Source organism: Salvelinus namaycush, chromosome 9 (assembly GCF_016432855.1).
Source record: "Salvelinus namaycush isolate Seneca chromosome 9, SaNama_1.0, whole genome shotgun sequence".
In the NCBI taxonomy this organism is placed as follows: domain Eukaryota; kingdom Metazoa; phylum Chordata; class Actinopteri; order Salmoniformes; family Salmonidae; genus Salvelinus; species Salvelinus namaycush.
Window position 1 is genome coordinate 22,092,241 of NC_052315.1, and position 17,673 is coordinate 22,109,913.

At 41.9% G+C, this 17,673-nt stretch overlaps 2 protein-coding genes across 3 annotated transcripts in view; one reads left to right on the plus strand and one right to left on the minus strand.

Moving 5' to 3' along the window:
• The first annotated feature begins 2,866 nt into the window (after positions 1–2,866).
• Positions 2,867–11,337, plus strand: LOC120053819 (microtubule-associated proteins 1A/1B light chain 3B). The gene is made up of 4 exons (XM_039001081.1): positions 2,867–3,117; positions 7,921–7,976; positions 9,321–9,427; positions 9,575–11,337. Exons 1-4 carry the CDS (start codon positions 3,078–3,080, stop codon positions 9,747–9,749), a joined length of 378 nt encoding a protein of 125 aa, XP_038857009.1. The 5' UTR covers positions 2,867–3,077; the 3' UTR covers positions 9,750–11,337.
• Positions 11,338–11,418: 81 nt separating this feature from the next.
• LOC120053818 (zinc finger CCHC domain-containing protein 14-like) overlaps positions 11,419–17,673 on the minus strand; it is a 39,991-nt gene continuing 33,736 nt past the window's right edge. For both annotated transcript variants that reach the window (XM_039001080.1, XM_039001079.1), the window contains exons 11-13: positions 16,481–16,630; positions 15,237–16,394; positions 11,419–13,537 (exon numbers count right to left, since the gene is read on the minus strand). In XM_039001080.1, coding sequence (XP_038857008.1) covers positions 13,482–13,537; positions 15,237–16,394; positions 16,481–16,630 — 1,364 coding nt within the window. In that variant the 3' untranslated portion in view covers positions 11,419–13,481. The remainder of the gene's footprint in view (positions 13,538–15,236; positions 16,395–16,480; positions 16,631–17,673) is intronic.

Below are 17,673 nucleotides of genomic sequence, written 5' to 3' on the forward strand. Positions count from 1 at the left end.
TAATGGGGAATATTGAAGGGGAGTGACAGTATCTTTCTCAACAGTAGCCCAGGTTGTAGGCCTAGCCAATCAACCTCACTTGGTGAATTAAAGGTAAAATGTATAAATCCCAAGACATGTTTTTTCCCCGGTGTATATCTTAGACACTGTAGTCTTTTAAAATGTCTGAATCTGTCACAAACTACACAAAATGTCTAAATCTGCAGGATGATTGGCAGGGTTTATCAGAGAGCGCCACCTGCTGCTCAAAAACGGGAGCTGCCCCTTCTGACCATGTTTGTGCAAAAGCTGATGGACGAAAGAAGAGAAAGGCTTTTTAGGTTCCATCATCTGCTCCACAATGTTTGTTAACCTGCTACGGCTAAAGAAGAGGACAAGAGCGTGGAGGCGAGCTGAGCCTGTGGATATGAGCTACACTGCTTCCTGACTGACTTTATTGATGCTGAGCGTTGCTAAGAGACTGAACCAAAAGTGTTACTCTAGTGTATAGGCTACACTCTTGTGTTATACTAGGTTAATTGTGTTTCCATAGCTAGGGCTGATAGTGACGACTTGTAAAGAGCAGAATCAACAACCTCTGCATAATCAAAACAGTTGCTTTGTGAGAAGGTGTTTGTATTTCTATTTATTAAGCATCCCCATTAGCTGCAGCTACTCCTCCAGGGGTCCAAACAAGATTATGGCAATTACCGTTAACCCATGTTCACAGTTAGCCACTGATATGTAAATCCAGCCAGAATAGTCCCAGCGGCCTTGCCTTGGCCACAAGTCAGGGCATGTTCAATGAGGCCATGGCCCGATGAGTCCCAGGAGCAGGGTGTGAAGGTGAAAACACAAAAGTCTGAGGCTTTTTGGTAAAACACTGGAGTAAATCCTCAGTGGAAATGCACCACAAGTCTCTTGAATTTCTGGGTGCAGCAGGTTCTTTTTTGGCACATTGTAACCACAGCTGATCGCTTCAAAATGAGTGAAGACGGTGGTGCGTGGTGCAAGACAAATATGGTCAAATCAAATTAAAGGTTTGAAGATGAGGGCTGGAAAGAGAGATCCCTGTCTTTTCTGACAGCAAATAACTTCATGCCACTAATGCCATTCAGGCTGTGGTTTGGTCTTCAACCATTCAACCCGATGTGTCACGGCTCATTCACTCCCCCTCCTGGATTTAAAAGTAATAGACTACAGTAAGAAAATGGCAGAAGTGCTTATCCTACACAAATCCATGAGGGGAAATTAGTTTGATTATGTCCAGAAATAATCCCTACCTCCTAGGGACTTCCTAGGGCCCCTGGGAAGATTCAAAATGTTGTTTACAACTATCCAGTTCACTCAGGTGTGTACGGGCTAGCAGGGTTGTCTATCTGTGGGACCCGTAGTCTCTGTCTCAAACTTAGATTGGCTTGTCTAAATGACTAGCTTGCTTTAACGTCATATGGTATATGTCCAATATACAACGGCTCAGGGCTATTTTACGCACAACGTAACGCGGAGTGTCTGTACACAGCCCTTAGCCATGGTTTATTGGCCATATATAACAAACCCCCAAGGTGCCTTATTGCTATTATAAACTGGTTACCAATGTAATTAGAGCAGTAAAAATATATGTTTTGTTATTCCCGTGGTGTATTGTCTGATATACCACGGCTGTCAGCCAATCAGTTTATAATTCACATTGCTTCCTATTCTATGGGCATAGCAATAATGTCTATGTAAGTGTTTGCAAACATTATCATTATCAACATAGTGTCATGTCTTTCATCCTCTTTTCTATTAGCAAGGTGCAGAATGTCATTCACCTATTTTTTTTATAGCCTACGAGCACGGCACAATAATGCACATTCCCTTGCTTGCTGATTAAGCTATGGGCAAACTTTTTGTAATTATCACCTTCCTCTCTCTCAACCTATGGGAATACATCTTGGGATGTATTTATGTCTACTTTATCCATGTTCTCTTACTGGCTTTCTTACAGCAAATGTTACCAACAACCCTCCACCAGCTAAGCCTCGTCATAGGAACTCATGTCTCCCTTTTACTTTCCACCAGCTTCAAACAGCTGTATAAACTATATTTTTTGTTGTTGAAAATATATTTCACAGTGATTTAGATGGTACAATGATTCCCTTACCTAGTCAGTGCTTGTTTTCACACATAAACTTAAATTGAACAAACAGCGATTTTTACATTGGCCACTTAACCCGATTTCCACTAGATAAACAGCCACAAAGTAAAAACAGCCTTCCCATTTTGACAACAGATGCTGTGCTCCCATGCGAGAAATCAATAGGTGAATATCACAGGGAAATCACAACACTGGCTGGTAAGTAATACTGTGAAACATTACACGATTTACTGCAGATATATTATGGACACTTTTTGAAATTGCAATGCTACCAACATTTTTTTAAACCTGTGTAACAAATTTAAGCTTTCACTCTATTGAAACAACAAATAATAATTATGTTGTGAGAGACTGAGACAACAGGTTTGTCTAATTTGGACAATGGGTTTGTCTAATTGTGAGCAAAAAAATATTGTAGTGACTCACTCACTGCTGAAGCTTATTTACTTATTTACTACTTTCATAACAGCCCTGTCTAAATAACAACTATTTTCTGTCTTTTGAAAAATGTGCATGGACATGTTTAACATATTACAGACCTTTTACATATTTCAATAAGACATTATAAGGGCTCCTACATGTTCATAACAACTAATAACGCATTAGTTTATCAAACCTGTTGCCTTGAAGTACAGTAAACCTTATCTAATTATATCAGTAGGCCAAATTTGAGTCGAATTGTTCGTTAGCCAGATTATTCACTCCAGGCATGAACCAGGGTAATCTCTCACTTTCAATGACGTCAAGTATCAGCTGACTGGTTTGTTTTGCTGTAGACTCCGCAGCAGATAGCAAGGAAGGAGTCGAACGACATCAAAGGAGTAAAATAATTTGTTATTCTTACAAAAAATTGGTCTTGGATCGCCCAACAGTTTAAATCGCTTACGGTTGAAATATATTTACCATTCTTACAGGCATCTTTTGCCTCATTTACGAAACAGTTTGACCTGCGTGAAATATGCCTTCAGAGAAGACATTCAAACAAAGGAGGACATTTGGTATGTACTAACACAGCAAATTTTAACATTGGAATCAGATTTTATAGATTATATCGTTATTTCAATTAGTAACTGTTTCGTAATGTTAGCTTTTATGTGGAAAACAGATGGTTTCCCAATTTCCCCTAGTGTCTGAATAGTTAATCAGTTCAACTTCGACCAGACGCCAAAGGCAATAAACATTCTAGGTACACATTTGGAAGATAATTCATTTGATTTAATATAGGCCTATCACTTGGCTTTTCAAAGCGACAAATTCGTGATAATTAAGGGTGGTGGCTGTATCTAGGCTAATAAAAAAGGTTATATCCTCAACAGTGGGTCATGTTATGCAATCCGAATAGACTGAGCAAATATTGGTGTTGTGTTTAGTTGGTAGGCTTTAGCCTACAATGTCTGTCTCTGTAAAATGTATGTCAATGACAGCGAAACGATAATCGGATTCTGTTGAGCTCAATTTGTTTGTGAAAGGGTTGTTTAAAAAAAAAAAAACAAGTAGGCTACATAGGCCTATTGCTCTTCTCGAAATGCAGGGAAGTGCGCTGCAGAATTGGGGGATGGGATGGGACGGATTGCGGAGGTGAAGAGGGCCTTGGGGGAAGGGGCCAAAAACAAATGTCTGTAGGCTAACTGTAACATTGTCATGTAGACCTGGATAACAAACTAAATATGGATTGTCGTGTAAATTTCGCTTTCTGTCAATAAGCCTTTATGTTCAATACGGTTTTGCGTCTGAGATAAGGTCCCTTGTTTAGGGTTGTGATGTGACTAGATGGAGTACAGCTACGACCGGACGTTAGTTTTCATAGCAGGTTAGGAGAGCTTTTCAGCGAACCCTAACCCCTTTCTTAATCTTAACCTAATTATCCTAACTCAGGGATTCCCAAACTTTTTGGACCCGCGACCCCATTTTGAAAAAAAACAAACATTTGTTGCCACAGTAGGGAGAACCTGGACGAAAGTAACACTTCTTGTTTTTTACTCAGACAGTTTGGGACCTCTACCTGTAATTTCATTTCTAGGGCAAATGAGTTGAAATTATTGTTGCATTCAGTATGATATGTTATGTTATGTTTTGCATTCAGTATGATATGTTGTGATTTATATTATATGACTTGTGGGCAGAACGACAGATTTTTACCTTGTCAGCTCGGGGATTCGATCTAGCAACCTTTCGGTTACTGGCCCAACGCTCTAACCACTGAGGTCCCAAGTGGCGCAGTGGTCTAAGACACTGCCTCTCAGTGCAAGAGGTGTCACTGCATCTTTCGGTTCGAATCCAGGTTGCATCACATCCGGCCGTGATTGGGAGACCCATAGGGCGGTTCATAATTGGCTCAGCGTCGTCTGGGTTTGGCCTGGGTAGGCTGTCATTGTAAATAAGAATTTGTTCTTAACTGGCTTGCCTAGTTAAATAAAGGAAAAATAAATAAATGAATCAGCAAAACGTATGATATATTACGAATTCTAGCTAGCTGGCTAACGTTGGCTAGGTGGCGTTAATTAAAAGAAAACAATAAAAAAAAATATATATATATTTAATATTTAAGTCAGTTAAGAACAAATTCTTATTTAACTGGCGGTCTAGGAACAGTCTGCCTTGTTCAGGGGCAGAACGACAGATTTTTACCATGTCAGCTCGGGGATTCGATCTAGCAACCTTTCGGTTACTGGCCCAACGCTCTAACCACTAGGCTACCTGCTGGCGTTGGTTAGCTGGCTAACGTTGGATGGGTTAGTGTTAAGGAGTTTAGTTAAAGGGTTTAGGGGAAGGGTTAGCTAAAATGGTTAAGGAAAGGGTTAGCTAAAAGGGTTCAAGTTAGGGGTAGAGGTCTTTTGGACCTGGGGCTTTCCTACCCAGACCTGATATGCATAAATACATTTTCTAAATATAGAGACCCGTTCCAAACGGACCTGAGGACAACTATACCCATTCCGTATGGACCTGATTGGATCCAGACCCAGTCCAATCTGAGTGAGGAAAGCAGCAGAAAAGTAATTTTTAAAGCTACTTTATTAAGCGGCGCTGATATTGCGCGAGAGGAGGCAGAGAGGTTCCGCTCTAGCAAGTGGGGCCTACTCACAGCAATAGTAGACTAATAGCTGCCATAGCTAGGTTATTTATCAAAAATGATTAAGTAGTACCTGTCTTGACTTCATCAGACCGGGAAAAGCTAGTTAAGCTAGCTAACGTTATCTAGCTAGGCTAATTGAGGCTGCAGTGCATGCGCTTTCTCATCCTACAGTTAAAAATAACTCCATTCAGAATATTACCTAAATAGCAGCCTAACCATACCAAACATATCATACTAATTTGTGTGTCCTGGATTTACAGTAACTATTATGTCTAATCTGAGAACAGGCTGGGCGAGAAGTGCACAATATCTGTTTTAGCTGTATTATCAGCCATCATTTCATGTTTTTGTACATTTTAATAATGAATTCTCTAGGTTTCACATTTTAAGAAAATTAACCGTGTGTTAACATTGCAATGTTGAGCAACCACAATATTTTGCCTTTACAATATTAATCAGACTAAAATGGATCAAATAATAGCTATATTAACTATCATATTCTCATCTCACTTTAATGGGAATGTAAGGGGAGATATTTTTAACCACTAACCTGTCGACAAAAGCTTATGTGAGAAGCTGATCCATTAAGGCATAATTATAAGGCATAATGTCATTTATCATTTTCAAACATTCAGTCCCTTCTTGATATTTTGCTAACATTATAAAAGCAATATGAATTAGAGACAATGGCCTGTTGTTAAATGTGTTTTTATTTTATTCCAGGTCATCAGTTTACGTTGTTGCTTTCGTCCCACCCGTCCCTCCTGGAACTTCTCCCAGGCTAACAACAAGACTAGCTAGCATGATACTTGAAACCTATGCTGTCATTTAGTCACTAGATGGGTTAATAAGAAAATGACATATGTTTGGAACCTTAAACAACTATACACAACTCTACAACAGAAAAACACTTCTGGGTCAGTTTTCTTTACTTACATTGCTCAAAACCACATTTTATTGATAACTTGGTGGATAACATTTTTTTTGCAGGGAGGTCGTCCTCCACACTAGGAACGTGCTGAGTTCACAGCATCATTCTAGTTCATGTGTTATCTGAGAAAATGGGCGGTACCCCATGTGGGGAAAAAGTGATGTAATCAACGGCCAATGTTTACTTTTTAAATTGCGACTATGACAGTCTATTACAAATCAGTACTTTTGACAGTATTTTAATCAAATTGTATTTGTCACATGCGCCGAATACAGCAGTAGACCTTACCATGAAATGATTACTTACAAGCCCTTATCCAACAATGCAGTTCAAGAAATGGAGTTAAGAAAGTATTTTATAAATAAACTCAAGTTAAAAAAAAAATATATATATATATATATAGACTTTCTAAATATAGCATAATCAAATTATAAAACGACTAACTATAAGATTTCGCCTTATTCATACCGTTTTGTTGAATAGTTGAATAATAGGATAATAAAATCCTATTTGTATTGTGTACTTGAGCTTGTGTCCTCAAAAGTGACTACATCTCAGCAATTTATAACTATTTTTGTCAGAAAGGTGAGATTTTAACCTGTCTTTGAGTATGCAGCATTACTAGTTATTGTTTATGGCCCTCATGATAAATAGTTACTTTTGGGGATTACGTAGATTACATTTTCGACGACATTTAATTACATTTAACTGGTAAAATCCACTTCAATCCGTGTAGATGAAAGGGAGGAGACGGGTTAAAGAAAGATTTTTAAGCCTTGAGACAATTGAAACATGGATTGTGTATGTGTGCCATTCAGAGCGTGAATGGGCAAGACAAAATATTTCAGTGCCTTTGAACAGGGTATGGTAGTAGGTGCCAGGCGAACTGGTTTGAGTGTGTCAAGAACTGCAACGCTGCTGGGTTTTTCACTCTCAACAGTGTGTATCAAGAATGGTCCAACACCCAAAGGACATCCAGCTAACTTGACACAACTGTGGGAAGCATTGGAGTCAACAATGGACAGGCATCCCTGTGGAGCACTTTCAACATCTTGTAGAGTACATGCCCTGAAGAATTGAGGCTGTTATGAGGGCAAAAGGGGGTGCAACTCAATAGTATGAAGGTGTTCATAATGTTGTACACTCAGTGTAGGCCTAGATATAGTAAAGGCTGTTTTTAGCCTTCAGCCTTTATATAATCATATGAATGAATTTATATACAATATTTGACTATAAAAGACTCCTCTGAGAAAACAATTTGTCTGAACTGTCTCTTTAAGTCTATTGTATTTACTTAAGCGCAAAGTGAATTATTATTCCTGTAAAAATCTGTCTCTTGTGTATTTCTGGATAGAATTGCCTAAATATGAACATTTTAGTGGAGCAATTGGGATCAAGAGGTCCATCCTTCCAGGTACTTGTGGTGTTGTTTCTTCTGTCCATCAGTCAAAACTGACCCAGGGTTTGTGTGTAAACAAAGGGGCCCAAGGCCTTATCTGGTGCCATGGAAACCGTTGTTTTGGCCTTGTTGCAAATGGCCACCGAGTTGCAAAGTTCAGCAGGACGGGATTAGTTTAGAATATATTATGTTCACTTGCTGTTTCATTCATGGTCTGAGTTGATTCGTCACCTGGTTTGCTGCACTGATTGTATTGTCTATAACCATAGGGGGTTTGAGATAAATGGGCAACATATTTTTCCTTTGAGTTACCTGTGTGAAAGGCAGATGGGATATAGAACAGATAGTCTGATAGTTGTTTTGTCATCTCACCTGTTCTCTCTTCCTTGTGTCCACAGAGCAGAGAGTAGATGATGTACGACTGATCCGAGAGCAGCACCCCAACAAGATCCCGGTTAGTATCAGATCTATTACCACCACAACCATGCAAAGATATAATATACTTAAGCAATAAGGCACGAGGGGATGTGGTGTATGGCCAATATACCACGGCTAAGGGCTGTTCTTATGTACGACGCAATGCGGAGTGCCCAGATACAGCTATTACCACAAACCCCAGAAGTGCCTTATTGCTATTATAAACTGGTTACCAACTTAATTGGAGCAGTAAAAATACATGTTTTGTCGTGGTATATGGTCTGATATACCACGGCTGTCAGCCAATCAGGATTCAGGGCTCGAAACACCCAGTTTATAAATTGGGATAGAGTACTCCTAAATACAGACCCATCCAATGCTTTCCTCAACAGAGGTTATCCTTCCTAACAGATATTCTCATGAAGAATAGGTAGAAGGGTATGGAACCGTCTCGGTGTTAGCCATGTGTCAGGACCCAAACAGACCACATATCAGATTGAATATCTCTCTAACCTTCCATCTGCTGCCTCTCTCCTCCACACACACTCTGACTGACTGAAAGGGCCTCAGTTACAGTACATGACCACTTCCTGATCCTTACCTTTGTCTGTCCAGGTGACCCAAAATTCTGAGTAATGCCCCTCCCCCTCTGACACTAGCTGTGTCTTGGTAATGGCCCCTCCCCCTCTGACTGACACTAGCTGTGTCTTGGTAATATCCCCTCTGACTGACACTAGCTGTGTCTTGGTAATGGCCCCTCCCCCTCTGACTGACACTAGCTGTGTCTTGGTCATAGAAATAGAATGGGCGTCCCCATTCAAGTCAATGATGGCATTGTGATGGCGGTCATTGCGAGGAGCAAAGCTGGAAATTATAGAAGGAAGTGTACCCATCAATATGTGCTGTGATTTGTTGACTCAACTGACATTACAAAAAATACATTACCATGGAAATTATTACATCACAATACTAGGCAGCTGTAGTATCCTTAAAGGCTTCTTAGAATTACGACTCAGGAGACTTACATACGGTTTAGTATTTAATTGTAACTTAGATTTACATTATCTTATGCACCTGGCTTAAACCTACCTGAAGCTTTCTTAATCATAGTTAAATAGGCAGACATAGGAAATAGCTACGGATAGCGGGAAGCAAACCCTCGTCTTGAGTCAATACTGCCATCTATTGGTAAACATAAATATACCAGGTTACTACAGCAGCCATTGCGGGTGTACACATGAGTTTACCAGTCAAATCGCAAGGGTTAGAGGTTCCGGAGCCCATTCTATTTCTATGGTCTTGGTAATGTGACTCCTTCTAGTAAGATGTGCTGTGGGGACAGTGAGCTCTTTAACAAGATGTTTCCTCTGCTTCCTTTCAGGTCATCATTGAGAGATACAAGGGAGAGAAGCAGCTGCCCATCCTGGATAAAACCAAGTTCCTGGTTCCTGACCATGTCAACATGAGTGAACTGATCAAAATCATCAGGTGCTCTTTCATGATGTTACGTTATCCTCTACCTTCTCTGTATTTACTTACATTCATTTATCAGGCACTCACTACAGCAAATATACTTCTACCAATGTGTGGATCTGATGTGCTGAACTCTTTGTCCATGTATCTTTGTCCCACCAGGAGGCGCCTCCAGCTGAACTCCAACCAGGCCTTCTTCCTGCTGGTGAACGGCCACAGCATGGTGTCCGTGTCGGCAGCCATCGCTGAGGTGTACGAGCGCGAGAAGGACGACGATGGCTTCCTCTACATGGTGTATGCCTCGCAGGAGACCTTCGGAACCATGGCCCCCCAGTAACAGCCTCCCACCACCACGCCAGCACTCGGACATTGATACTATCTACCACCCTCCCTCCCTGATCCTTCGTTCCTAAATACAGACCTATCCCCCTGCCTTCTCTCCAACCCATGCTTGCTTTACAACCTTAGCCAAGACCATAGGAACCAGCCGACCTCTCCTCCCATGTGCTAAAGGGCCCCTTATAGATATTAAAAGCCCTATCCTGCACCTTCTCATACTCTGCCCCTTATCCATACATTCAGCCATGTGTTTAGGGAAAGGGATTAAATAGTTTGTTTGGGTTTTGTTGTATAGGATGGATTAGTATAGCAGAGATGATTGCCAGTTCAGCTTGAGTTCGCTCGCACAAGTTTCAAACATTTTACATGTTAAATCCCTGCTTGAGTCCATCACGGTTGAGTTCAGATACAGCAAACCCCATCTTTTCTTTTCCACTGGTTGGGTTTGCTAAACTTGAATGAGCTCAGTCTTTTGGATGAAGCTTCAATCACAACAGCTGCTGAGGAATTTTGTAACAGTTTAGTTGAATCCAGTTTGACTGACATGGGACATTACTGCCACAACATGTGTCATGTGGTAAAGTCTCCTGTGATGGGTGACTTAGGCCAAGTCTTAACCGCTGTGACAAAATTACTGTTTCTATTTCCGTTTTAGTCTTTACTTTCGGCCAATTCTAGGCAAACTATAGTTTTTAAGGCTTACATGTTAATGTGTGTTCAGTTTAGCATTCACCTCCCCCTGTCTTTATAATGGTTATGGGTTCAGAGATAAGTACAATTTTCTCCTTAATGAAAACAAAGGTCCTTTTTCAAATATGTTTTTATTTCCCTGCCTTTGTCGTAAATGTCTCCACATAGAAGAGATGTGAGGGACTCTTGGTTAAAAAATAAAAAAATGCTATGCTACCGAAAACCTGCTATGATGATTGTAAAAAGAGATTTGCCTCTGTGTACAGATATTGGACAAATGAAAGGAATAATAAACTGACCTTGAACACTATGATAGGACATGATGATGGAATTGCATTTGTATGTTGAAAGGGTCACTGATGTGGGGTTGGTGGCCAGTTAGGACTGGGTCTGTCCATCTCTCCCCCACCTAGACCTGCCCTAGGGCTCTGGACAGAGCTCATCTCTGGGTGGCATCACACTTTTAGAATATTCCATTTGTTTAATAGAGGGTTATTTACGCCTTTATAATGTGTGCTGACTTGTGTCCTCTTCCCTCTCGCTGTCCTCTTCCCTCGCTGTCCTCTTCCCTCTCACTGTCCTCTCAACTGTTTTAAATGTTAGATGCCTTTTTATGTCAGGATTTTTGGCAGTTCATCTTTATTTTGTTTTCATTCAATGTGATTTTGCTTCGTTGTACAAATGTCCATATGCTATACTTGTGCATAATGAATAAGAATGATTCTATGATCAGTTTGAGGGTTTAATGACAGAGGAATGGTACAGTTATCAACCCAATGTTCCTCTGCATTCTCCTGTGTTTGCCACTTGCATTCTTCATATTTACAGCAGTATTACACAACCTTTTCTTGTATTTATGTTGGTATTTTATGAATAAAAAAAACGATGTATAAGTTTCTGTGGTGTGTTCCCCATCTAGAACACCTATGCTGCTATTAGACACTGTGTTGCCAATGAAATTATATCAGAAAACAAAATGCTTTTTACAATGTTTTTCATGCAGTATATAAAACAAGCAAATCTTAAAACACACTACACCATATGATACAAAAATCTGACATAAAAAAATAATACAGGATCTGCCCTTCAAGTTCAAATCTGCTTCACAATAATACCAACTGTTTTAAAACACCTTTTAAATCAAACAACATGCATAGCTATTGACTAAGAAAATGGCTACGTTACAGTCAAATAATACTAGCTAATTATATGTTTGACAAGAATCTCATTGGAACCAAGTAACCTGAAACGGTTCCAGAAGCAAAAATGCAGTATAATTTTATTATGGCCATACATTTTCTTTAGTAAATGATTGTACCATGCAGGTTTGCTAAGGCATCCAGGATGTACAGCTTAGTGCACAAATGTGATTTCCCATGGTCAATAATTTCACTATTTCATTTTAATGATATAAAGACATGATTATAAATCAAATTGGTTTACACAATGTTTGCAGCATGAACCAGGGTGTATTAACTAAGCACAATGTTACAGAACAGTGTAAAAACAAATGAACCACCAGAGAATCATGTTTGCTCTGCAGCCGTAATGTGCCTACTGTAAACTCTCTTACTCCCATGAGACCTAGACCAGAAACAGCATGGATGTGGTCAAAACATTTTTGACAACAGTCCCTGACATGCAATACTGTACAGATAGTCAAGATACAATCCTGGATTGTCCTACAATTCCTTGATCTTCAGTGACCACTTCCTGATCCTTTCCTACAAATATCACATCCACCAGAATGGAACTCCAAGTGGATCCTGATTTTGTCGAAGTCTTGACTATCTATTGGAAGCAATCGGTGCAAGTGTTTATTGGTACATATGATCATTATCAAAGAAATGTCCCTTATGACTGAATTGTGTCCTCCATACCTGGCTAGGGACACTCCAGTGCAAAACAACAAACCTATAATAACTTGTCCATCCTTGAGGACCACTGTCCTCATGTCACACTCACATCCAATGGCCTGGGACCAGCCAGTCTCATAAAAGTGCTTCACATGCCACACCATGGTGGCAACTTAAGGAGACATTCACTGACACATTCAATATCAAATCTTTCTCAAAAAGGATCCCCTTACATTTCACCACCACCCATTTTGGGCAGTGATTATAACAATTAGACTGCTCCAACTTCTAAACGATTAAACAAGTTTGGAATCATTTCCAGGCAGTTCGGCACAAAACAATATCAATGGCACATCTTAGTAACGCTGGCACCATCTGTTTCTTTTCATCATTAATACCTGCACTGTACAGGGCTAAGTACCCACAGTGAATGATTTGTTGAATAAAGCACTTGTTTGTTTCACTTCCTCTTCCCCTGTGCTGTCTGGCAACACAAAGGGAAATGACAGAAGTACTTCCTTGTTTATTTCCTGGTTTCCTCAGAGACATGCTTTGTTCCAGAGGAGGAGGATTTGGCAGACAGTCAGTCAATGTGCATTATTTGGCAGTCATCTTATGTCTTTACATTCACACATCATTCTCTCAGATATACATCTAACTTTCTTCTCCAGAGCAACTTAAAAGGCCATCTTGTCTTAGAACAGTACATGACTTGTTTTGAAAGGGTTGGGTCTGGCTACAGAACTGAGTGACACTGAGGTGTGACCTGAGTAGCGTGAGGAGTTTTGTCATATTTCAATTTTTTCCTTTGACCAAAATCATCTGTTATAGATGGACTGGAACTAATACAAATCTGTGGTTCTGCCCCTGAACAAGGCAGTTAACCCACTATTCCTAGGCAGTCATTGAAAACAAGAATTTGTTCTTAACTGACTTGCCTAGTTAAATAAAGGTAAAAATTAAAAAATATATTTAAAAAATAGCACCCTCCAAATTGACTCTATAATTTCACTTTCTTCATGGTCTCAAGCAAGAATCTAAGTTGAGTTGAGTGGCCACCATTCACCAGCCTACCATCAAAACTGTGACTGGTGTTCAAAGAGTCACGTTAATGAAAGGAGCTCCTCCAATCTGAGGAACATAAGGTGCTGATGTGCGCAAGAGTGAGATCACAGGAGTTTTTCTTAGTCCCCTGAGTCCTGGCTGTCTGATTTAGGAGCATACTTCAGCCGAAATGTGCCTGAAAAACAAAATACCAATTACGGTCAATATGTCAAGTTCCCTAAGAGGTTTCTGTAGATATAAAAAATATACAGTACCAGTCAAACGTTTGGACACACCTACTCATTCAAGGCTTTTTCTTTATTTTTACTATTTTCTACATTGCAGAATAATAGTGAAGACATCAAAACTATTAAATAACACATATGGAATCATGTAGTAACCAAAAAAGTGTTAAACAAATCAAAATATATTTTATATTTGAGATTCTTCAAAGTACCACCCTTTGCCTTGATGACAGCTCTTGGATTCTCTCAACCAGCTTTATGAGGTAGTCACCTGGAATTAATTTCAATTAACAGGTGTGCCTTGTTAAAAGTTAATTTGTGGAATTTCTTTCCTTCTTAATGCGTTTGACCCAATCAGTTGTGTTGTGACAAGGTAGGGGTGGTATACAGAAGACAGCCCTGTTTGGTAAAAGGCCAAGTCCAAATTATGGCAAGATCAGCTCAAATAAGCAAAGAGAAGCGACAGTCCATCATTACTTTAAGAAATGAAGGTCAGTCAATCCGGAAATTTCAAGAACTTTGAAAGTTTCTTCAAGTGCAGTCGCAAAAACCATCAAGCGCTATGATGAAACTGGCTCTCATGAGGACAGCCACAGGAAGACCCAGAATTACCTCTGCTGCAGAGGACTTCATTAGAGTTACCAGCCTCAGATTGCAGTCCAAATAAATGTTTCACAGAGTTCAAGTAACAGACACATCTCAACATCAACTGTTCAGATGAGACTGTGTGAATCAAGCCTTCATGGTCGAATTGCTGCAAAGAAACCACTACTAAATGACAGCAATAAGAATAAGAGACTTGCTTGGGCCAAGAAACACGAGCAATGGACATTAGACCGGTGGAAATATGTTATTTCGTCTGATGAGTCCAAATTAGAGATTTTTGGTTCTAACCACCGTGTCTTTGTGAGACGCAGAGTAGGTGAACGGATGATCTCTGCATGTGTGGTTCCCACTGTGAAGCATGGAGGAGGTGTGATGGTGCTTTGCTGGTGACACTGTCTGTGATTTATTTAGAATTCAAGGCACACTTAACCAGCATGGCTACCACAGCATTCTGCAGCGATACGCCATCCCATCTGGTTTGCGCTTACTGGGACTATCATTTGTTTTTCAACAGGACAATGACCCAAAACACACCTCCAGGCTGTGTAAGGGCTATTTGACGAAGAAGAAGAGTGATGGAGTGCTGCACCAGATGACCTGGCCTCCACAATCACCGACCTAAACCCAATTGAGATGGTTTGGGATGAGTTGGACTGCAGAGTGAAGGAAAAGCAGCCAACAAGTGCCAAGCATATGTGGAACTCCTTCAAGACTTATGGAAAAGCATTCCACATGAAGCTGGTTGAGAGAATGCCAAGAGTGTGCAAAGCTGCCATCAAGGCAAAGGGTTGCTACTTTGAAGATTCTCAAATATAAAATATATTTTTTATTTGTTTAACACTTTTTTGGTTACTACACGATTCCATATGTGTTATTTCATAGTTTTGATGTCTTCACTATTATTCTACAATGTAGAAAATAGTAAAAAAAATTAAAAAGCCTTGAATGAGTAGGTGTGTCCAAACTTTTGACTGGTACTGTACGTATTTTTAATCATAGAATTACAATATTTCTTGCAGTAGCTGTACGGTTTCTACTTTATACCTTGCTGAGCAGCGTCCATGGGTGGCTGCTTGCATTCCTGTGCCCGATGGCCGATGACCCCACAGTTGTAGCAGGACAGGCTCCCTGGCTTCTTGTGCCCTCCGTTCCCCACCACTCCATGATGCTGATACATGTTGGCCCCGGCCCCCAGAAAGCCCTGCATGGGGGGCAGGACCAGCCCCTGCTGCCCCTGTGTGTCATGGCTGTGAGACATGCTGCTGTTGTAGTGGGGTTGTGCCACCAGGGGGTAGGGGAAGGCAGTACTGCTCCCAGCCAGCAGGGGACTGAGGTGAAGCAGGGGACCCAGGGTGAACACTGACGTCCCTGAGAAGGGGTGCTGGAAGTACCCTGCGTAGCTGGCCGGGAGGGCCCCGTAGGAACCACAGTTCCCACTGCAACCACAGGAGCTGCACACGCACACAGAGGGGCTTGGGGTGGAGCCAGAGGCGACGGTGTAGCCACTGTTCTCCATGGAAGTGGGACTGGAGCTTGGCAGGACAGCAGCGCTACTGTTGACACAATAGGTGTTGCCTGGCACCGCTGCTATGGGAACGCTGCTCACGGTTCCCATGGGAATGCCACTCACAGATGGGAAGGCTGACTTAAAGGAGGGAGATAATGAGGAAGAGGAGGCGGAGGAAGACGGGTAAGGGTAGTGTCCAGCACGGGGTAAGGAGGGGGACACCTGTAGGTGTAGAGGGGGGTGTGAGACGTGGTGCAGGGTGTTGGAGGTTGTGGTGAGGGCGGTGCTGGTCTCCACCATCAGGCCTGGAAGTGAGCGCAGCATGGTGACCCCAGAGGGCCCCCGGGGCCCAGCAGAATCCTGGTGGAGGGGAGGGAACCCCACACTGTCCACACTCAGGCCAGGGAACAGGCTCTCCAGACGCACCCCAACAGCTACGCCTGAACCCAGGGGTTTGGCCCGCTCATTAGGGCAAAGGGGAGGGGGCCGGGACTTACGGGGGGAACCCAGGATGCGTCTTGGTGACAGTAGGGGCAAGGAGGGTGGAGGAAGGCCAATGTGGGAGGGGCAGGGAGTAGGATCATTCTGCACGGGAAGAACCTGAGCAGTGGGCCGACTAGGACCTGTTGTAACGGTGGGGTTCAGGAGAACACATGTCCTGTCCTTCTCTCCGAGGTCTAGTCCTGACCCCATACCTGGATGGGAGACAGAACAAACTGTTATCAGAGATATACCCTGCTTTTAAATTAGCATGACTGCTGAAAGAGGGAGGGGGACTCACGTCTGTGTGGCTCCTTGGCCCTGTCGAAGGCCCCTTCCCGGGACAGACACAGAGGGGTAATGGGGCTGGAGGAAGCGCTGGAATAACCTGAGGAGGAGCTGCTGTCCCGGGGGAGAGGGTGCATGCCCGTCTCTACCTCCACATGTAGCTCTAAACACAGAACACATGTAGGCTAAATGAAGCTGAAGCGTACAGCAGGGATCATCAACTAGATTCACGTGGGCTAATTTCTTCTTGACCGGATGGTCAGGGGACCGGAACATAATTACAAATAATTTGTAGACTGCAAATTGACCACGAGCAGATATAATATTTGACTAAACCATAATAATTTCAAACCATGTTTATATTTCTATACGATCACATACAGTGCATTAAGAAAGTATTCAGACCCCTTGACTTTTTCCGCATTTTGTTACGTTACAGCCTTATTCTAAAATAGATCAAATTACATTTTTCCCTCATCAATCTACACACAATACCCCATAGTGACGAAGAGAAAACAGGTTTGTAGGCATTTTTACAATTTAGGTAGAAGGAATTGTCCGTAGTGCTCCGAGCTCCGATCTGGGGAAGGGTAACAAAACATTTCTGCAGCATTGAAGGTCCCCAAGAACACAGGGTCCTCCATCATTCTTAAATGGAACAAGTTTGGAACCACCAAGACTCTTCCCAGAGTTGGCTGCCCACCCAGAGTGAGTAATCGGGGGAGAAGAGCCTTGGTCAGGGAGGTGACCAAGAACCCGATGGTCGCTCTGACAGAGCTCCAGAGTTCCTCTGTGGAGATGGGAGAACTTTCCAGAAGGACAACCATCTCCGCAGCACTCCACCAATCAGGCCTTTATGGTAGAGTGGACGGACAGAAGCCACTCCTCAGTAAAAGGCACCTGACAGCCCGCTTGGAGTTTGCCAAAAGGCACCTAAAGGACTCTCAGACCATGAGAAAAAATATGATTTGGTCTGATGAAACCACAATTGAACTATATGGCCTGAATGCCAAGCGTCATGTCTTGAGGAAACCTGGCACCATCCCTACGGTGAAGCATGGTGGTGGCAGCATCATGCTGTGGGGATGTTTTTCAGTGGCAGGGACTGTGAATGTCCTTGAGTGGTCCAGCCAGAGCCTGGACCTGAACCCGATCAAACATCTCTGGAGAGACCTGAAAATAGCTGTGCAGCGACGCTCCCCATCC